The following is a 23,449-nucleotide window of genomic DNA, read 5'->3' as shown; positions in this document are numbered from 1 at the left end:
ATCAGAGGCAAGCAGCTCCTGCCTTTGACATCAGCGCTCTGGCAGCGGAAGTTCCTCCACCGTCACAATGGTTACCCGATACACATCCTGCAACGGCGAACTACAAGAACTGGGAGGCCAGCGATGGAACGGAAGGTAAGGTGAGCCTAATGTGTGTTTGTACATGTTTGTGTGTGTGTGGAATGGCACAATAGGGAACCAGGATGGGACATTGCACATGTGGATCGAATTGTCGGAGCTTCATTATTTCCTATGGGAAATTTTGCTTTGCTAGATGAGTAACTTGGTTTACAAGCACACTCCCAGAACGGATTGTTCTCGTAAACAAAGGTTCCACTATATTGCCATATCTCTTACCTCATGTGCAGGGCATTGCAGCTTAGGTACCCATAGTTACAGTACAACCACGAGCAACTAACTGTCACTATATGATTGGATGTAACCATGGATACCTAAGCTGCAATGCCCTTCACATGAGGTAAGAGACATGGCTATAATCAGGAAAACTATACTACATTTCTAGTTTAAATTATAAATCAATAGTACTTGATTAATGATATTTTTAGCATTAGGAAAGCACATTATAGAAATGTTAGAAATCTTAAATTATGCACAGCACACCATCTCACAGTTTCACAATTAATAGAAATGATCAACCAATTCTATTTTATGTCTATGTCCATGCAGGAACAGTTATTACTTCTATAGTCTTCTTAGTTATCCGCTTTACGGGTCTTATAGGATATTAAAAAGTGAATTGGAAGTTGGAGTTCACTTGTTTTCATAAAGGCAAGGAAAGCAGAGTTACACATCAGTTGTCTTTCGCAGCAACTCTTGGGGGTAGGGTGGGAGACATCTTTTGCATACACCACTCTTTGGTTGTGAAAGTTCTCAAGCCCTATTGTCTCTTGAGGTTCTCAGGAAGTGAGACAAGAAGAACTTTTCATATGCAAAACTGGGAAACTAGTGCACTCCAGAACAGGCGCGGAGGGGGTAACACACTATATTGAACCAAAAACAGAGCTACGCCCTCAGTATATCAAGCAGTGTTGAAGGTCACAGCAGCAGGGTAAATAGAAAAGGATGACTGTGATTACACCTTACAGACATGGCGAGAGGAAGATTATGATCATTTGGCCTTATTTGTTGTCACATATAAATAGTTGTATGTCTTCAGGAGCATATTATTAACCTGTACATGACTTACATCACTAGTTGGTAGTCACAATTTTCTTATGATGGATAATCATTTTTTCTAATGGCTTGGTAATGATTCTTGATATTCAACACTTGCAGGTACAGACAGAAAAGGGTCACTGTGCAAAAACAATATATGGGCCCTTTGCAGCCCAAGAACTCATAAAAATGCAAAATCCCACCTGCTTTGGAGGTAGAGATGGGCCTCCTCACCTGTTGGGCCCCTGTGTGGCCACATAGATTGCACCAATAAGATGTCAGCCCCTGTTACTTAAGCATTGAGGCATTAAAAGGGGTGGTTCACTACTCAGAATTAATTGCCACATCACTGTAAAACTCATAGGGAATGCTTTCCTTAAATACCTTGTGTAGTATATTCTGCCTCTGAGTGGCGCTATTGTGGTCCACTCATCCCCATCAAGTGACCCCCGGGCTCCGTGACCACCGAGATCCAGTGACTGTCACGTCAACTTCCAGTTGACCCGACATCACCAAGGCGGGCCCCAGTCTCCCTGAGTGACTGAACTGTGGGCGGAGTTTCACCATTCATCACAGCCCAACATGTCACTCGTGCTCTCTCTTTCACTGCAGTGCGCCGCAAGGAGGAGCGATGCTGGGCTGTGACGAGCGGTGAAACTCCACCCACAGCCGCCTTGGTGATGTCAGGTCAACTGGAAGTTGACGTGACATCACTGGATCTCAGAGGTCACGGAGCCCGGGAGTCACTTGATGGGGATGAGAAAACCGCAATAGTGCCGCTCAGAGGCAGAATGTACTACACAAGATATTTGAGAAAAGCATTCCCTATGAGTTTTACAGTGATGTGGCCACTTATGCTGAGTAGTGGACCACCCCTTTAATTCCTTTATCCTACAGGTCTTAATTCCTCTTCTTTTTTTCTTTCCAAGTTGTATATATCCAGCACAGTTGGCATTTTCAGAACAGATACTTCCTAACTAAACAGGCCACATCAGGTAATGATGCTTTCCAAATATATTACAACCTAAGCTGGCCTGTGATCCTCATTTCCCAACCTAGGATGACCTGCGTCAGCCAGATGCTGCCTAGATATATCTAGGTCCTAGGTTTACACAGAAATAAAGTGAAGATATAATTTAACAGGAACATATTCGTGAACAAATCCTGATTTTACATGAAGCAGGGCCAATTACATAAAATCAGGAGCAATCATTTATAACTGAAAGAGGCGCTACAATGACAAAACTATACCTGTGAATATCGCAAAATGCAGAATATCTAAGTGCTTAACGAACAATTTTGATTTTAAGGAATATAATGTTGAGTAGCAGAATCAGTCATCTGTAAGAGACACATGTAGCTTGGAAAGTATTCTAGGAAGACAATAGTGAACAGCAGTATCTATTGACTGCTGCACTACACGTGAACTCTGAATCTATCCCATCTCTTTATTTACCTCCAGTACCCAAGGGACTCATACTGCCGCTCATTGTTGGCACTTGCTGTGGCCTTGAACTCCCGTACATCCAGTGGTACCTGCCAATTTCCATTTCTTGTCTGCTGCTGTTCACTGCCAATTTTAGGTGGTAAAAAGTCAGTGTTCTCCTGCATATTATTTGAAGTCAATTCCACATATTTAATCTAGCAAAACTATTGAATGGAAGTTAGTCACAGACAGGAACAGTCCTTTTTCTAAATATGAGAATCTACATGACAACGTATTAGAGAGTATGACAAGAAGATCAATGACTAAGATTTCATAATAGTTAGGAAATTTGGAAGATAGAAGAAACAAATAAAGTGGCTTTGCAATGATTGCAGTAACATTCTAACATTAGCTATGTCGATCTAGTAGATTTACAAAGCATGTGTGGGTTCATTTATGATCATAGAAACGGGACGCTGCTCACAATTAGAGGCCCAATGGTCTACCTAGATGAGAGTATTACATGCCAATTCCAAAGACCACAGTGTTTAGGTCAAATTCATCACATCCAAACATTCCCACTTCCAGCAGGCTTGGTATAAATATTCAGAATTCTCACCAGTTTCTATTGAAATGATGAACGATTGATCTTGTAGTAGCTCCAAAACATTTATCAACTCATTTATTAAGATTCACAGTAATAGTTAATGTTAGAAAAAGAATTTTCAATTGACCAGAAGAACTAAAATCAACAAAATGTCATGCTCATCAAGAGTCTAGGAACGTTTGGACATTTTCCCCTTTTTCTGGAGTTTCCAGACTTCCAGAGAAGCTGTGAATCTTATTGGCAACCCACCATTCTTATTTCTCTCTGACCTTGCACTTCCCTCTACTCCAGATTTCCAACAGAGAAGAGTCTGATGATGAGCAGCATCAGGACAACGGTCTTTGTTGGCGCCCAGGAATATAGGGAAGAATAGGAGCAGGTGAATAACAATGTTTGATCTGGGGTCTGTAAAGTGGTTCATTAGACTGGTTAAGGAATTGTAGATACTGGGGGTGGTTTTGGTCTGGAGTTCATATAAGTGTTCTTTTGTTCTGGTGTATAGAGGGTTATGGTCTGAGGTCTAAAAAATACAAGAGGGTTCTGGGCTGGGAAAGGTGTAAAGAGAGGGTGGCTAATAGGGTGGGGGTCTGGCCTGAGGTCCATATCTTTGTTTAGTTTGTCTAGAGTGTAGTTATTTGTTTTGTGGGTCTGTAGGTTGGGGGCATGCTTATATAACACACTGATGTCTCTCCTCATAAGTTGGCAGCTACGCAAGGACTAGTCATACAGTTCTTTAATCCAAGCAATCAAAACCGTTGGCTCCACTAGAAATCTGCCACACAATAAAACGAACAGAGCGCACACAGTCCACTGTTAACTTTCTTCCTCCGGTTTAATGAGAATAATACAAAATAAACTAGTCATCAGGTTAGTGATTGATTTAGTTAAAGAATTGTTCCCAACGTCATTTGAAGAAATATTCCAAAACGTAGACAAATATCTTACTGACCACTGCTTGTAGAGAGTGTGTGTCTTGGGATCTCCCTATAATGGCTTATATCAAAACTCTAATAATAGAGTAACCGTTGTTTGAATTTTTATTTCATAAATCAATTGTACACGTGAAAATAGGCAACTTTGTAATACAGGTTATCTTTTGTCTCCTCAAGTGATCTACGCTCAATTCATGGATAAAATTTGTATTCAGTGTAGACAGATTATTACATTAGTGAGATAGGTGATGACTAGTGATGAGCGATCACTACCATGTTCGGAATTCGTAATAAATAGTCAAAGGAGTTGTCCACTACTAGGGCAAACCCTTTCGATTTCACAGGCGAAATAAAAAAGCCTATACTTACCTTTCATACAGGCACTGTTCCAGCAGTGCCGCATTTTGCGTTCCATGGACTCATGTGACGTCGGGACATCACACGAGTCCAATCAGATCCAGCTTCTGTCTCGCCACCTTCAGACCAAACAAGTTAATCACCAGGAAGTGAGAGCTGTGGCTATGGTCACTTCATGTTGATTGCTCGCTTGGTCCAAAGATAGGGAGACAGAAGCTGGCACTGATTGGACTTGGGGCTCACATGATGCCATAACATCACGTGCCCCCAGGTACGCGAACCGTGGCACCGCTGGTATGGCGCCAGTACAGGAGGTCAGTATATGCTTTTTTTTTTTAATTTTACCTGGGGGCAACGTGGAATCAGAAGGGGTTGTCCTAGTGGTAGACAATTCATTTATTGCTCAGACACGACTCGAGTTACCTGAGTATAATGGAAGTCAATGGAGGACTCTAGCATTCTTCCGAGAAACCTTCTTGAAAAATGTTTGAGTCCTCCACTGACTTCCATTATGCTCGGGTACTCGAATCGTGCCCATACAAGCATGGTGGAGCTTGCTCATCACTAGTGATGACAATTGGGGCTTTCAAAATTTTATGGTGGGAAGACCTAGACACACACACACACACACACACACACACACACACACACACACACACACACACACACACACACACACACAATCTGCTGCTAGAGAGGCGTGAGAGCGAGATAAATTAAAACAATTACTCTTAAAGGAAAACCTTATTATTGTTGCAATCCTGCAGGAATAGCTTAAAGCCATATATACAGGTGCTCATATTTTTTGGAGGGTCTCTCACTAGCTGTCAAGCCAAGACAAAATATACACATTATTAAATGAATCTCTTAATCCGGATAAGAGGCTGGTATTAAAGGGAAATTAAAATTAGTCAACCTGCAGCAAAACACTGGGCATAAGTAAATACATCAGCCTCATCAGGTCTGAGATAGCGATTTAATAAAATATGTTGTTTGAATTGTAAAATCTGGTGACAGATCCTTTTTACTAAGGAACATAATGTTCACATTTGGGCAGAAGAATATATTGTATAAATTTTATTTGGCAAAGTTTTAGTTTCTTTAGAAATTCTGTGGGACAAACAACTACACACGATGTGATGTTAGCATTAGGGAACTTTTGATGTGCAGGCCTGAGATATTTTATTCAAAATTTGTGTATGGTCACTATTCTATCCAAGGAATAAAAGGCAAACCGTCTTAAACACAGATATCATTCATGGAAATCACTCCATGAGAGAAAGAACTCATTTTGCCAATGTCTTAATAAAGGCCTGGACATCATCAAAGCTTTGATGGCAAAGTCAGACACAAGCCTAAAGAGATCAAAAGATTCTGCTGGAATATTGGAGTATAAAGAGAATTTCTTGTTATTTTTGGCATCTACCAGTGCTGGTGCCTGGCAATCAGAAAACAGAGCTGATACTGAACCCCAGCACTCAGCGGCCACATTCCCAACTTCTTTGGAGTGAAACAAAAACAAAAAAGTTAGATTGAAGGAAAGATAAGCGGCATATATTCTCCACACCTAAGATATTCAAATACATAAGCAACATGTAAAAAGGAAAAAAGGAATGGCGCTGAATTTCTAGCCAGTGTCAAATGAGTTTAGGTGGTTGCCCAGCAACAGAGGCAATAATGGCTCCGCACAGTATGTTCAGATCCAGTGTGGTCCGCCTGTACACAATGGACGTGCTAGCGAGGAGAATCACCCATTTTTCCCTAGCACTGAAATGGGGGAGCCCTTGCCACATAGCTGAGAATAGCAGTGATAAACCTCTGTCGTCAAGACGTGCTAGCCAAGAAGTGCACCAAAATTGCTAAATGGGAACATATCCATTGGTAAAAAGCAATGGTTCCACAGGTATCCGATAACATGGCAGGTGGACCGTTGGATAACCTTATAAACAGGTCATGACTACAACTGTACAGCACAATCCAGTGGTGTAACAGATCACCAATGTACCGTACCATGACCACGCGGGGTAGAAAAGCCAAAATAGCAGTAAAAGGCTAATGTAATCAGATATTAAATAAGTCAGCTTTCTTCCTTCCTCAAGTTATTTGTATCAGGAAATGGGATTTTTTTTTCTCTTTCAGAGAACTGTCATACTCCATCTGATACCATGAAAAGGCAAAACCACATCAAAGAGATCCGGCACCATATAGCCCACCGCTAGCCACACATAGCATTATTGTCTCAAAATAGCACGGCCATTCATTTATACCATAAATAAGACTTTGTTGTAAATTAGAAGTAATCTAAGTTAGTCTATGGAGTCGTTCACTGTGGATAATGTTTTCTAGAATTCAATTTTGCAGAAATACAGTGTGCTCCCATAGGACACTACAGCCTCCAAATGGAAAAAACATACAATAACTGCTCAACATGCCAACCTACTTTATATGATGGCCATGCTGAAAAAGATTACACACCCTTTGGGAAAGTGCAATGTATGTTTAACCATACATTACTTATGATCTCCATCGACCAATTTGTTCTTGCTCAGCAAAATAGGTTCAGTGGTTGGCTCACATCTGCGTAAAATTAAAAAAAAAATGCAATAATTTTCATCCAGAAAAGTGAGGCGAGTGAAATCCGTTTGGCATCTGATATGTCATGCGAGTGTGCAAATTTTTTCTCGCCTAGCATCCGTATGTCATCGATATACCTTCCGTATGACATGCATTTTTCTCAGCAGCTGCTATTCTACAATAATTTAAGGGGCTATTTACATTGTTCTATGCTACAGAATGGTAATGTATCCGTAAAAAGGCATATTGATGTGTGCTGTCCATTTTTTTTCCTCACACCCATAGACTTGCATTGGTGAGTCTTGTCCAATATACGTGTCCATACGCAGCATGCTGCAATTTTTTTCCTCTGGCCAAGCTGAAGAAAATCTTGCATACCAGCATTGCCTCATTGACCAATACTGGTGAGAATGCAATCCGATTTTTTTTTTTTTTTATCGGTGTGTTTATATGCAGTTGTGCGCGAACCCTAATTAAGAGCCTACTGTTTTTAGAGAAGTTCCAGAAAATACTTTTACTTTATAGGATACCATGGTTTGTTTGGGGTTTTTTTTGTTTTTTTTTACAAAAACAGGCACACACACACACCCCAACATGGTAACATCAATATAGTTACAAAACACATGAGTGGTACAGGAAATCAGACTCGCTACAGAACATTTTACAGTTTAATGAGATAAACAAAACTCATGACTGTCATACGTCCTGATAAAAAAGTTATGTTGTTACACTCTCAACAGTTTTCTTCCACTTCAAAAATGTTTCTGTCCTGACCATGAGCAATGAGAATGTTGGTAGCCTTAGAAAATCTCACCCTACAAATCTGCCACTATAGCAGATGCCATATTTCACATTTCATCAATGGTTTGCTCTGGAAACAGGTATAGCTTTAGCTAAAACACAACCATTTCACAAGATCTGAAGAAAATAACTGCTATAGTGACAGCAATAGCTGTAAAACCCAATATTACTTGGTTAAACTTAATATACAGCTATAGATGAGACACTAAACTAAAATCTTTGTGATCTTTTAGTATTAGCCATGGGCAACTACAGATTACTGATAACATGGCGCTTACAAGATCAAAGATGGGTATATTATGCTTCCAATTATTCAGCAGGCAACTTAGCATTGTAGTACTATTGAGCTTGTGCACATACATATACCTATATAATAGATATACCACACACATTAATATATAATTAGATACACAAACATATCACACATACATATATCATATACATACACAATACATATTTTTTTATACACAAACTACACATCTAAATATAGACCCAGATATACATACACAGCCTTAGGCTGCTCATTTTATATACATATATACACACACACATTTTATTTTATATATTATATATATACATATATACACACACATTTTATATATATATATATATATACACATATATACACACACACACATCATTTTATATTATATATATATATATATATACACACACACACACACACATATATACACATACACACACATTTTATTATATATAATTATATATATATATATATATATATATATATATATATATATATATATATATATACATACACACACACACACACACACACACACACACACACACACACATACATATACACATATATATATTATATATATATATACATACATACAAATACATACACAGATACATATACACACACACATACGTATACATACATCCATATATTTTACATACACACATTACGAATATATAACCCATACTTTATACATTACACAGATTTATATACACACACATACATAGACCCATATATTCTAATATATACATTATTTTTCAGTTGGGAACTGTTAAGTTTCTTACATTAATGGTTTTATTGGTCTCAATTGCTATCGCTTACATCACAGTTGAAAAATAAAGAATAAAAAAAAAAAAAAAAAAAAAAAAAAAAAAGACAAAAATAAGGCAAGTAGTACTTATGTATGATAATACACATCTATTTCTTTACTGCAAGTTTTACCATGGGGCATAACTTTAAAAGATCATATTGAAATATTAGCGGTGGTCCCTGAAAAGACTAAATTCTATATCTTTGATATGACGTAATTCATTTTAATCTGGATCCTAAAGGCACCACGTCCCTGGAGTTGCTAAGAAACCACTTCAGTGTTGAGAAGGGCTGTTACGTGTATGTATGCTCCAACTGCCTGGAATAATGGTGACTGTGAGAAAACTGAACATAGCCTTTAACTAGCGCAACACTGTATTAAAAGAAGAAGGCTGAAGTCATTGATTGGAGAAGAAATTTTTTTTTTCTTAAATATTTTGCATATTAAATAAGAATATAGAACATATTAGGCACGTAAAAATAAAAAAACATCACATAGCTGGTTACAAATGAAACATACATGCCAATAAAAAAATATGTATACACACATACGCACACATTTACACATATCTAGCACTGTAATGCAATTCAGTTTGTGAGGCAGTGAAATCTCTGATTTGATTTTGAAAGAAATGGAGCCATCTGCAATCAAACAATCCACAATATTTGCAGAAGCCGTATGGAAAAAAGATTAAGGAGAAACACAGACACAGAGGATGAGGTAAGCCTACTGGACTGCCAGTGAAAGACCTAAGACAAGAACTCTCTGGGTACCTTTTCTCTCTTGGCTTTGTTCTGTCGTTTCCTCTGCTGCAGTTTCCATGGCTGGCTTCATCCCATACACCAAAAATGCCTTTTAATTCCCCCACCAACAAACACTTTCTCTTGTCTTCCTGTGCTGTGGATTTGTGTCCCTGCCTCCTATTTACAGCTGCAGTGATTGAGTGCTTCTGTTCTGCACTACACTAGATCACAGCCTCCACCAAGATGTAGAGTTGTCAGCTCCAATTCTGCTCTCCCTACTGGTCCTCCAAGACTTCTGCCAGAAAACAGTCATACGTCATATGCAGGATCCCTTGCTAGAAAATGGCCATTCTGTTCTTGATTGTACCCAGACTTACTGAATGCTGAAGCCAGTGTGAAGAAAAAAAATGCCACTCCTCCCCTCTCTAGTGCTCAACCACTCTGTTCTCTTCTCCTCCAAAGCCCCCCCTTGTGAAATGCTAATCACCTCTCATCATTTAGGGATACCCACGTGACACCCCCACCACAGGGATGTATGGGAAGCCGTAAAAGAAGAGTTCCCGTGTTACACTGCCCTGTGAAGTTGGACAATTCCTTACAAATAAGCGGTTATCTCACTGTTCTATTACATGAACACATCCTCTTGGGATCATTTTCTCGCTTTGCTTGTCGATTCAATCCATATGCCCTTGACGTCTTTGCATAGCCCTGAAAGCCCTGACCATAGAGAAGAAAGGTTGTAAATTGCCAATGTTTGCAATCCTATCAAGATCCATCATTGCAAATGTATATTAAATAATAGTAACATTAGAAGCTTCAGACTAAACATCAGGTCAGAAATTACTATTTAAAATAAAATAAAACTAAACCTAATAAGCTACAATTTAAAAAAGGAATCAAACCCTCAAAAAAGTTAAATATTTGTGTCTATGGCTACAAGAATACACCAGTTTATAATTAACAAGATGTACACATTGAGGGTCACTAAAAAACTACAAAGCTGTAATGTGGCTACCTTGCAGCTTTCTAAATTTGACTTTTAATGTGAAATAGAAACCGGCTACCATGATATTTGTTCAGGACCATAGATTGAAGAAGGTGGTCTATCTTCTCAACATAAAAAAAAAGGTTTTTGTTCCTAGTTAGACAAGTTGATCTGCCTTCGGTTACATTCACACATCCATCTGAATTTTACTATGTGTGAGAAATGGACATTTTAGCCTAACGTATCATCTTAGTTGCATAAAAAATTTTTCACTGAAGCCATGTCTTTATTCCCAAGCCAATAAAAAGATATCTGAAAGGTCACATTTTTAATAAAATGTATCCCCAGTGTGACATTCTATCATGAAGGCCTCTTCACATCAATCCCCATAATCTCCAAATGGAATGGAGCAATGCTAGCCTCAAATGAAGGTTCCATCAATGAGTCCTACTCTTGTCTAGGATGCAATGATAGCAGGACATTGGTCTCTAGACAATGTGTGCAATACAAGGGAACGTTGCATCAGTCCTACTTTTGGGATTATAATTTAGGGTGGCACAATGCACGATAGCCAGACACCTCTTGTGTTTATTCATTATTCGTCCGGTGTCACATTGATTTACTCTAATCAGTGGTACCTCCATTGCTGTAAGTGTTGCAGGAGACATTTTGCCCTCGCTACTAAGAGCAGTCTGCATGACCGAAGCATGCTATGATGACCTTCAGCATCTCTAGACTTGTCTTCTATCAAGCCGATCTGGGACATCATTGGTCAACAATTGGAAAGGAAGCTGCCAGCAGCAGAACTTGATGATTTCTGAGATTAAGTACATTCAGTGTGGGTGAACATTCCTCAGAAAAGCACCTCATCAATGGCATATCAAGGCATGCAAGTATATCATTTTCTACACATGGTGCTCATACTCAATAAATTGAAAGGTTTTGAAAATGTGGTATCCATTTGTACATAATTTGCATATCATTAACATGTCTATCGATTCTGTGATTTCACAATGTCCCCAAATTTTCCTTCTTGGTGGTGCAATATCACTGTTGAGAAGTGTATATGTAGTGGGTGGCCATAACCCCCTACTGAAAGACCCGGAAATGTTATTATTAAAAATGTTTTAATATTTTATGTGATGTGTTAGGGCACCCCCTAGTGGCCGGGTGGGACGGCTGTTGCCACCGGGGAGGAGGAGTCGGCCGGATATCTAGGGAGAGTCAGTGTGTGTGTGGAGAGAAGGATCCGGGACAGCAGACAGGGAACATCTTGAGCGGCAGATGTGAGTGTGTGAGCGGAACATCAGGGGACACCGGAGATAAGGAGGTGGACGCAACCTCAGGGTCTATTCCGCAGGTGTGGGTTCCAGTGTGTGCTTGACCGGAGAGTGGGAGCCCGGAGAAGAGGAGTATCTAGGGCATATCCCCACCAGAGGGCGCGTTTGGGCAGGTTGTCCCCAGCTCCACCAATTCTGCCGGATTCTGCTGACCGGAGTGTTGTTTTTCCTGTGTGAATAAATGTCGGTTTTATTGCATCTTAACTTTTGCCTGAAGACTTTTTATGCATCGGCCGATGAAGATATTGACACACACTGTCCCTGCATTGAAGAAGTGATGAAGCCAGGGATGTGCCGTAAGTACAGTGCTGCCACGACTACACAGCCGGAGGCCTCCCTGCCCTCACACTTCATGTGGCGTAGTCGGCAGGATACGAGTTCCTTGCCGGGGACCCAGGGAGCTGAAGACCAGGTAGTGCCTGAAGCACAAGAGCCTGACTGGTGTGAAGAAACCATAGGGCCCGTAGCGTTGGACCGGGCCCCAGAAGAAAAGGCGCGAAAAATTGGCGCCGAAAGAAGAGCCTGGGGCTGGCCGGTGCCGAGGAAGAGGCATAGAGTACTCCGCCCAAAGAGGGGAGGCGCCAGTCCCAGGGCATTGAAGACATACAGAGTGGGCGGTATAAAGAAGAAAAAGAAGTACCGCCGCGGAGGAGTCAAGAAGATGCGTGAGGCTGGGGGTGGAGTCCGTTTAAGAGCGGGAAACGAAGGCCCGCCTCCACTCTCCTCAGTCTCAGCATTGACATCACCGCCGTTACAAGCGAGATTGTTAGAGACAGCGATGGAAACCTTTGGACAACCAGCGGAGTTGGCTACCACCATGGCCTTAATCAGCCTAGGCCGGGGCCGACCCAGGTTCGCTCCTGCCGGTGAAGCAGCGTTGGAGGACCTTCCTATCGGGCCGGGAGGTTCTACACGCCCGGATAAAGTCTCCTGGAAGACCTCTTGGGACGCAGAGACCGGGCGTACCATCACGGAAGTGAAGGCGACCTATGCCACGCCACCGATGCCAAACCGTCCGGGGATTGCAGTCTTCCCGTGGGAAGTTCCACAGTTTAGTGCCGCCGCCCCGTCGCCTAGTCCTGTGCCGGAACCGGAGGAAGTGGCTGCTCAGAAACTGGAGACAGATCACCGGGGCTTTGTGTGGGACCCTGTCATTGTTCCGCCCACAGTACCGTACCCCAGAGCTCCGTCCCCGAAGCCTGACCCTGTTCAGGAACGTCTCCTGGCCGAGACCCTTGTCCGGGAGATGCTGTCCGGTCCTGGTGGTGAAGAACTGGCCCAGCAGTTTGTTACCGGCGTGGTTGTTAAGTTCAACCAACAAGAGGGGTATGGATTCATCCGAGAAGTAGAGACCGGGGATGACTATTTCTATAACAGAGTTCATCTGGACATAGAAGGACTGCCCAAGCGACTTCATACCCTGTGGCCGGGCGAGCGAGTTCAATTCCTGCCGGACGCAGGCAGCCGCGGCCTGTTTGCCGTCTGTGTCTCCCGCATGCCCACCACCCGGGAAGCGGAGCAGTGGCAACAGGAGATTGACTGGGAGGAACAACAAGAGCGACGCCGGAGCCACGTCAGACCGACCCCGTCTGCGTCCTCTCACCCCCGGCGCATCATGGCTGCTGACCCGGAAACAGCGACCGAACCGATCCTCGACCCGGAGAAGATCCCACCCGTGGTAGCGGTAACGCAAAATGTTACCAACAAGCCGGTCATCATGCTGGACACGTCGCCATCCGCACCACCACCGTCCCGGGCAGCGACGCCTTCACCACCGCGAGGAGCTGCCGCAGCTGCGCCCGTGGAGCCACCTTACGCCCCTGTTTCCTTTAGGAGGATCCGCCGCCAACCGGGACAATCTCTGGGGGCATACATCCAGGCGCAAGCGGAGGAATGGAAGAGGGCCTGGCCCCCAGAGTAAGTCTCCACTGTTCCTTGTTGTTAAGTCCGGTGCTGTTTGGCCGGCAGAAGTTCTTTTAAAGTTTTACGGGCCGTTGCCCCATTCTGTATGTTTGTACGGGCAGTTGCCCCAACTAAGACCGGGAGCGCTGTTAAGCCTCCGGGCGCCCAACTAAGACCGGGAGCGTTGTTGCCAAGCCTCCGGGCGCTAATCGAAAAGGACCGGGAGCGCAGCGGAAGCCGCCGGGCGCGGGACTGGTGCCCCACGTTGGGTGCTGCGCCTATTGTGGACAGTACTGCAGATATTATGTGTTCCTGTGTGTTTTAAGTAAGAGCCGTGCCGGGAGGCTCGGGTTTTAAGAGGGGAGGCATGTAGTGGGTGGCCATAACCCCCTACTGAAAGACCCGGAAATGTTATTATTAAAAATGTTTTAATATTTTATGTGATGTGTTAGGGCACCCCCTAGTGGCCGGGTGGGACGGCTGTTGCCACCGGGGAGGAGGAGTCGGCCGGATATCTAGGGAGAGTCAGTGTGTGTGTGGAGAGAAGGATCCGGGACAGCAGACAGGGAACATCTTGAGCGGCAGATGTGAGTGTGTGAGCGGAACATCAGGGGACACCGGAGATAAGGAGGTGGACGCAACCTCAGGGTCTATTCCGCTGGTGTGGGTTCCAGTGTGTGCTTGACCGGAGAGTGGGAGCCCGGAGAAGAGGAGTATCTAGGGCATATCCCCACCAGAGGGCGCGTTTGGGCAGGTTGTCCCCAGCTCCACCAATTCTGCCGGATTCTGCTGACCGGAGTGTTGTTTTTCCTGTGTGAATAAATGTCGGTTTTATTGCATCTTAACTTTTGCCTGAAGACTTTTTATGCATCGGCCGATGAAGATATTGACACACACTGTCCCTGCATTGAAGAAGTGATGAAGCCAGGGATGTGCCGTAAGTACAGTGCTGCCACGACTACACAGCCGGAGGCCTCCCTGCCCTCACACTTCATATATACGCCTCACTGTGTTACTAAAGGTAACCTGCCAACACAATAATAATGATCTTTCGATTACCTTTCAAAACATTGCCCTGATAAAATACTACTTTTATAATTCCTAATAAAAAAAAAAAAAAAGTTATAAAACCGTATGCTCTGCTTACCAAGAGCCATTTGGGTGACGCTGTATTGTGAGGAGTCATGGTTATCTCACAGTTAGCGAGCCCACTATCTTCATTGCCGGAAAGCTAGGCATGCCTTGTGGAAAGTCCATCTCGTTTTATATCTTGTTTTTAAAAGGGTCAATTTCGTTGGATATCTTCTAACTGCACTTTAGATAGCTAGCCACTACCATGCTCACATTTTGCAATGCAAACATTATTTGTGATTGAAAATTTTTTTTAGTTGCTTACAGTTTTACTAAAGCTTTATGGGGTCTAAAAAAAGTTGAAGGGTTTTCCTAGTCTATGATATTGATGACCAGGATCGTTCAGATCAACTGTTACTTTCTCCAGTAGTGGCCAGATATAAAGCATAAAGAGCAGACCACCACGGCTCATCCCATAGCTTAGTGGACATTCCTAGGTACTGCACGTCCACTCCCATTCCAATAGATAGGGGGGATTCGGTGCGCAGAAGATCTGTGCAGCAGATGCACATTCCAAAGCATGCACATTAATACATCTAGCCAAAACAATAATGAAAAAAAATGGATAAGATATCCATTAACACAATTCATATGTGTGGCCTAATTCTGGTCCTCATCTGTCTTTAGTTAGTTTATACACAATGTAGGTGACAAGGTCCTCCATTGCAGGGCTCAGGAGAAGAAGCCTCATGACATAAAACATACAGAATATAATACTGTTCAGTAGCTTACTAAAATCACATAGCACAAAAAAATATCGTTTGGGGATTAAATTTCTTTTATTGTGCACATATGGCAAGTGTGATTAACAGATTGCAATAGACTACAGTGCGGTGATTGAAAAACAATGGCCTGCTATGTATATTAGCAAAAGAGAGGAGAAATGTGTACTAGAAACTTGTCACAAGACATGAAAACACCTGTGCGATAAATAGGTAACCAGGGCAAGACAATACAAGCAAGACAAACGCATATTTTATCTTGTCAAGCAAGGGGCCCATTAAAACCCTGAAGCGATGAAACAGATGGCACACTGAGCCACAGAGTTTCTGTGGGTGTACAGCAGAGCGCTTGAAAAAGATCTGGGGTTGCTAAGAACTGAGCGCCAAACAGCTGAGGGACAGAGACGAGGAACAAAATAGATCGAAAAAGCAGTACACGTCTGGAAGTGCACAAATGAGCAATAGGTTCTTATAGAAAAGGTCATTATAAACATTAAAGGGCATACTGTCTTGCTGCCTCGTGGTGACCTGTCATTGACATTGTGATGCCAAAGGCGTTGTGGTGTAGCACCTGCAGATGGAATCCATATTAAGCCACATGCACACGACTATTTGGTGAGATTTTTACCTCAATATTTGTAAACTAAAACCAGAAGTGGGTAATAAATACAGAAGTGGTGCCATGTTTCTATTATATTTCCTCTGATTGTTCCACTCCTGGTTTTGGCTTAGAAATATGGAGGAAAAAAAAACTCAAAATACTCAACGTGTGCATGTGGCTCAACTGTGTCTGGTGCATCTGGCCTGTGTGTATGCAACAAGTACATGGCAGTCAGAGATCTGCTGTGATGAAGCAAAGGTCTGGGCCTAGTCAGCCCTAAAGAACCAGCCGGTGTGCTGAAAGGGCGACAAAGTAACTGATAGAAAAGAAGTGACGCACGAGTTACCACTAAGTGAGGGTGATTCAAGCAATACAAGTCCTGCAAATGAAATCCCTCAGAAAGATCATGAGAGGGAGCAAGGGAGAAAGAAAAAAACCCCCACAGAATTGGTAGGCTGGGTTTAATGGAGGCTACTCCATACAACATAGTGGCATGTAAAATTTAGGCAATAGTCTTGAGTATTTGTGGTATAATGTACAGAAGACATCCCCAACCTGTAGCTCACGATTGTATCTTGGAGATGGGAACACGCCTTTGACAGTTTCAGAGTGATCCAAGGGCTAGTCAGCATAAAAAAAAAAAAAAAAGTAGCAGGACACATGCAGGGTGTGTGTGTGTGTGTGTGTGTGTGTGTGTGTGTGTGTGTGTGTGTGTGTGTGTGTGTGAGCGTTAGGAGGACATAACATTGTATGTGGGGGGTCTTGTGGAGACCATAAAAATGATACCTTACTGTCCGAGAACATTACCTGTCTTCACAATGAAAAATATTTCAGTGTAGAAGAATATAGAAGAGTTTGAGGCTAGGGTACCAACTTAGCGTAAAATAAATGTTGCCAGTACGTGTCCCTCTTTCTTATATTTCATAGTTAGGAGGTACGTACATTTGAAACAAGAAGTTTACTTACAATATCTAAAAAGACACATCTACATGTTTTTCTCACTATCTGACATGAAATCAGAATAAACCTTTCCTGTTTTAGGTCAATTAGGAACCAAAATTATTCATCATTGTACCAAATGACTGCAGAGCAAAACTCCAACACTTCCATCTTACAAAAAAATACTGAGTAATTTGGAAAGTTGTAGAGGAACAAATTGTAAATGGTAAACTTTTATTTTTAGCATTTTAGCACACATTACAGAACCATTTTTACTAGATTTAATGATTTCTTCTTAGAACAGAACGAAAAAAATGTTATAGAAATATGTACGGTAACCTTTTGTGGCCCTTTAGAATATCTTTCTGAATTATCCACATACAATCTTAAAACAAACAGGATGTGAGAAATCAAGGAGTCAGCGAGATTTAATGGAAAATGCACGCTAGTGTGAGAAGATCTGAACTCAGAAACAAACACTAGTCACCCAGACAGTCTACAAGAGTCCACAAGCAACATATCTTCCAAGAGACAAAGACTTAAAAAAACACAAGGCCTGGAAATGGATATGCTCTAGCTATAAAATGCACTTCAAAAGACATTTGGAGAGTAACTCACCCACATGACAGAGAGTATACGCACTTCTCTCACCCACATAACAGTTGGTCTCGTATAGATCAGATTTGGTTGTCTTTGGAATTGGCAAATGGTGTGCAGAACTGCATGATTGAGAGTATGGTGATCTCAGATCACAGTCCGGTGAGAGTGGGTCTTAGAGAGAAATTCAAGAGAGGATCAGACATTATATGGAGATTCCCGTCGTTTCTCCTAAGACAGGACAATTTTCACAAGATAATAAAGGAATGGTGGGAAGAGTTCTCAGAAAATAATAAGGAACATAGGGCGACGCCAGTATTATTCTGGGAAACGGCGAAAGCGGTCTTGAGAGGACGCTTGGTGGGGTATGCGGCCATGGTTAAACGAAAGACGAACGTGAAATACAATTTTCACAGCGAGGCAGTGCGACTAGCGTATACCAACTATCTGACAGACAGGTCTATCACGGCAAAAGATAGGTGGATGGCGGCCAAGAGAGACTTTGACGAGTGGGCAAAAAAAAAGGAACAACTATTCTGGTCACATAAAGAGGTGGATCTTCATAGATTTGGGAATAAGGCGGGGAGGATGTTGGCAAATTTAGCAAGGGGCAACAGAAAGATGACGGTAATCTCTAAAATGAAAATAAAGGGTGGAGGGGTGACATCGGATCCCAAGGAAATTAATAAGGTCTTGGAAGAATTTTACAGAAAGTTGTACGGGCCAGGACATAACGACATGACTGAGAAGGCGGAGTGGCTAAGGCAAGCCCAATTATCTAGCTTAACGGAGGAGGAACTGGAAGTCTTAAACGCAGATATCACAGAGGAGGAGGTTTCAAAAACAATTGGGGAACTTAGTACTGATAAGGCTCCAGGGCCCGATGGTTTCAACAGCGAATTTTATAAAGTCCTCAAGGATCTGATTTCTCCGGATCTAACTTCAGTCTTTAACGCAATTCTGGGGGGAACAGAAATCCCTAAAAATGCCAATATAGCATACATTAAATTAATACCCAAGGGAACTAAGGACCTGGATGACCCTTCGAGTTATCGGCCCATCTCGCTCATCAACCAGGACTTAAAAATAATGTCTAAAATCATGGCGGACAGATTGGCCACGGTCTTACCTAGGTTAATTTCAGAACATCAGGTAGGGTTCATAAAAGGGAGAAATGCGGTGACCAACATTAGGAAGACGATTCTAGTGGTAGACGCAGTGAGATTGGGGCGCACGAAGGGGGGGGTAAGTCCTGCATTAGTCACACTCGACGCCGAGAAAGCGTTCGACAATGTTAACTGGAGCTGGTTAGACAAGGTGATGGAGGCCGCGGGGATCTTAGGTAAGATGAGACTCTATATTAACAGTCTATATGCCAACTCAGGAGCAAGGATCCACACCCCGGGTTTTTTGTCCGACGTGTTCCCCCTGAAGAAAGGGACGAGACAAGGATGCCCGCTATCCCCATTGTTATTTAACCTGGCAATTGAACCCCTATCAAGAGTGCTGCAGGGTCATAATAGTTTTAAAGGGATCAACATAAGGGGTACAGAAATGAAGATAGCGCTTTTTGCTGATGACGTGATTCTATTTATGGGGGATCCTGGTGCGGACCTGCCCCGGACACTTAGCATGATAGAAAAATTTGGCACCTTTTCAGGTTTTAAATTAAATAAAAAGAAATGTGAGCTGCTATTCCTGAGCGGGGACCAAGGGCCAGCTGGGGGTATCTTAAGCGATGGGCATGTGAATGGAATTCCGGTAGCACAAACATCAGTCAAATACCTGGGAGTACATGTAGGAAGGACGGTGCAATCAATTTATAAAATGAACTATGGTCCACTGATCAGAAAAATCATAAATCAATTGAAGGGCTGGAAGGGACTACCCCTGCCATTACTGGCAAGATGTCACCTCATAAAAATGATGAGCTTCCCTAGACTGCTGTACCCCTTCCAAACGATTCCATTATTGTTAACACTAAGGGATGTCAGCAGACTGAACTCAGCGTATGCAGATTTTATTTGGAGGGGAAGGAAACCCAGAATAAAGCTGCGCACGCTGATGAAGTCTGTGGAGGAGGGAGGGATAAATTTTCCGGACGTCAGAGGGTATAACGTAGTGTGCATCATGAGACACGTGATCGATTGGCTGAGAGGAACGAGTAGGCACTCGGATTATGGTATGGAACTCAAGTACGTTGAGCCATGGGATCTGACGTCTATTCTTCACTCCCCATTGTCCAAGGTTGAAGGTCACATAAGAAACTCCGTTATATTCCGAGACACCATGTTGGCCTGGAGATTGGTAAGACGGAAATTGGGACTTTCATGGAAGGTATCAAAATACCTAAATCCTTGGGCATCACCAAACTTCCCCCAGGGGAGAGAGAATAGACTATTCCTCAAATGGAAAGAGAAGGGCGTTAGGAGAATGACAGATGTAATGAATGTGGAAGAGAGAAGGTGGATGACAGGTCGGGAAGTGCTTGATAAATACAGCCTCAATGGCTTCCACATTATTCAGTACGAACAATTGAAACATGGAATAATGAGAGAGCTGGGTGAGATTGGTAGGGAACTTAACAAGAGTATGATTGACGAGCTTATGGAAGGCAATGTAACAAATTTGAATGTCTCTCGAATATACCGAACATTTAGAGGTGTGCTAATATCCCGGGAAGATAGTCGTACACTTTTAGCATGGAAAAAACAACTGAAAGGGCAAGAAGTGGTGGAGGTCATATTGAAAGGATGGGTTCAGATGCGGAAACAAGTCACCAATGAGAGCTGGAGAGACACCCAATTTAGGATATTACACAGGGCAGTTTTGGGTTTCAACATACCGGGCAGGGAGGCACGGTGCCCTAAGTGCCATAAAGAAAAAACAGACATATTACATGGCCTGTGGGAATGCAGGATGATAAAGAGGTTCTGGAATCAAGTCGGAACACTAGCCCAGACAACATGGAAAATTTCCTGCAAACCAGAGCTAATGGTGTGGATTTTTCACTTCTTTGAGGGCGGAGTGAGAGGGGGACTGAATTCTCGGGACAAAAAGACATTTGCAATCATACATGATATAGCTATGATAGCTAAAAGGTGCATCCTAAAGCACTGGATACAGGAGGAGGCTCCATCCACAGGGGAAGTCATCGGGGAATTACATAATCTTTTGAGGATGGAGAAACTAGAAGCAGAAAGGGACAAAGACAATAAGACTACCAAGTTTTTTAGTAGGTGGAAAACTTTTATTGAAGTTTATCTTAAAGGGAAGGTGTCGCGGTTTTTTATTTTTGTATTAAAAATAGTGATTATGAAATCAAGTATTTCTAATACAAAATGAAAATCGCAGCTTATTTAGTTTTTATGTAATTCTTATTTTACTGGAGGCACTGGGGGCTGCCATGCTGGAATTGCCGTGTGTGTAACGACAGTAACTCCTTCCTTTATGGCAGCCCCTGTGCATAGACTCTGATAGTCGGGCTCCGACCCCTTGCAATACATTACAGTGGGCGTCTGCTGTGACGTGGACGCGCCCCCTGGGCTGTCCAGAACACAAGAGGGAAGGAGTTCAGCGCCATTATTGTGGAGCTCACAGCGTGTGCTGTTTGCTCCACTTTACCCCTGTCACCCGCCGAAATGTGTAAGTACGGGCCACCTCCCCTCCCCTCCCCTTGTTACAGTCTCTGATGACACCCCATCCCTCCGTTCTCCCCAGCCCCTGCTCTGCCCCAGCTACTGACGCCGCCCCTCCCCCCTGCCGTTACCGTCTCCAATGACACCTCCGTTCTCCCAAGTCCCCTCTCTGCCCGCCGCCGCAGCTCACCCGGCTCTGCCCGCCGCCGCTCACCCGGCTCTGCCCACCGCAGCTCACCCAGCTCTGCCCGCCACCGCAGCTCACCCAGCTCTGCCCGCCACCGCAGCACACCCGGCTCTGGCCGCCGCAGCTCACCCGGCTCTGGACGCCGCCGCCGCAGCTCACCCAGCTCTGCCCGCCGCCGCAGCATACCCGGCTCTGGCCGCCGCAGCTCACCCGGCTCTGGCCGCCGCAGCTCACCCAGCTCTGCCCGCCGCCGCAGCACACCCGGCTCTGGCCGCCGCAGCTCACCCGGCTCTGGCCGCCGCAGCTCACCCGGCTCTGGCCGCCGCAGCTCACCCGGCTCTGGCCGCCGCAGCTCACCCGGCTCTGGCCGCCGCAGCTCACCCAGCTCTGCCCGCCGCCGCAGCACACCCGGCTCTGGCCGCCGCAGCTCACCCGGCTCTGGCCGCCGCAGCTCACCCGGCTCTGGCCGCCGCAGCTCACCCGGCTCTGGCCGCCGCCGCCGCAGCTCACCCGGCTCTGGCCGCCGCAGCTCACCCGGCTCTGGCCGCCGCAGCTCACCCAGCTCTGCCCGCCGCCGCAGCACACCCGGCTCTGGCCGCCGCAGCTCACCCGGCTCTGGCCGCCGCAGCTCACCCAGCTCTGCCCGCCGCAGCTCACCCGGCTCTGCCCACCGCAGCTCACCCAGCTCTGCCCGCCACCGCAGCACACCCGGCTCTGGCCGCCGCAGCTCACCCGGCTCTGGACGCCGCCGCCGCAGCTCACCCAGCTCTGCCCGCCGCCGCAGCATACCCGGCTCTGGCCGCCGCAGCTCACCCGGCTCTGGCCGCCGCAGCTCACCCAGCTCTGCCCGCCGCCGCAGCACACCCGGCTCTGGCCGCCGCAGCTCACCCGGCTCTGGCCGCCGCAGCTCACCCGGCTCTGGCCGCCGCCGCCGCAGCTCACCCGGCTCTGGCCGCCGCAGCTCACCCGGCTCTGGCCGCCGCAGCTCACCCAGCTCTGCCCGCCGCCGCAGCACACCCGGCTCTGGCCGCCGCAGCTCACCCGGCTCTGGCCGCCGCAGCTCACCCAGCTCTGCCCGCCGCCGCAGCACACCCGGCTCTGGCCGCCGCAGCTCACCCGGCTCTGGCCGCCGCAGCTCACCCAGCTCTGCCCGCCGCAGCTCACCCGGCTCTGCCCACCGCAGCTCACCCAGCTCTGCCCGCCACCGCAGCTCACCCGGCTCTGGCCGCCGCAGCTCACCCGGCTCTGCCCACCGCAGCTCACCCAGCTCTGCCCGCCACCGCAGCACACCCGGCTCTGGCCGCCGCAGCTCACCCGGCTCTGGACGCCGCCGCCGCAGCTCACCCGGCTCTGCCCGCCGCCGCAGCATACCCGGCTCGGGCCGCCGCAGCTCACCCGGCTCTGCCCGCCGCCGCAGCACACCCGGCCCTGGCCGCCGCAGCTCACCCGGCTCTGGACGCCGCCGCCGCAGCTCACCCGGCTCTGCCCGCCGCCGCAGCATACCCGGCTCTGGCCGCCGCAGCTCACCCGGCTCTGCCCGCCGCCGCAGCACACCCGGCCCTGGCCGCCGCAGCTCACCCGGCTCTGGCCGCCGCAGCTCACCCGGCTCTGGCCGCCGCAGCTCACCCAGCTCTGCCCGCCGCCGCAGCATACCCGGCTCTGGCCGCCGCAGCTCACCCGGCTCTGGCCGCCGCAGCTCACCCGGCTCTGCCGTG

General features: G+C 45.4%; 1 protein-coding gene across 5 annotated transcripts in view; it reads right to left on the bottom strand.

Annotated features, from left to right (window-relative positions):
- The window catches only part of GPM6B (glycoprotein M6B), a 178,272-nt gene that overhangs the window by 37,130 nt on the left and 117,693 nt on the right, over positions 1-23,449 (bottom strand). Inside the window, exons 1-2 of one of the 5 annotated variants that reach the window (XM_075336553.1) lie at positions 9,723-10,084; positions 2,633-2,746 (exon numbers count right to left, since the gene is read on the bottom strand). The exons of 1 other annotated variant lie outside the window; for it this stretch is intronic. In XM_075336553.1, the coding sequence (XP_075192668.1) occupies positions 2,633-2,746; positions 9,723-9,783 (175 nt within the window). In that variant the 5' untranslated portion in view covers positions 9,784-10,084. Of the gene's footprint in view, positions 1-2,632; positions 2,747-9,722; positions 10,085-23,449 lie in introns of those variants that run through there. 3 more of the 5 variants (XM_075336554.1, XM_075336555.1, XM_075336557.1) reach the window with 3 other exon arrangements.

This window comes from Anomaloglossus baeobatrachus, chromosome 2 (assembly GCF_048569485.1).
Source record: "Anomaloglossus baeobatrachus isolate aAnoBae1 chromosome 2, aAnoBae1.hap1, whole genome shotgun sequence".
Classification (NCBI taxonomy): Eukaryota; Metazoa; Chordata; class Amphibia; order Anura; family Aromobatidae; genus Anomaloglossus; species Anomaloglossus baeobatrachus.
The sequence above is the reverse complement of the archived record's forward strand: the minus strand, read 5'-3'. Positions and strand labels throughout refer to the sequence as shown.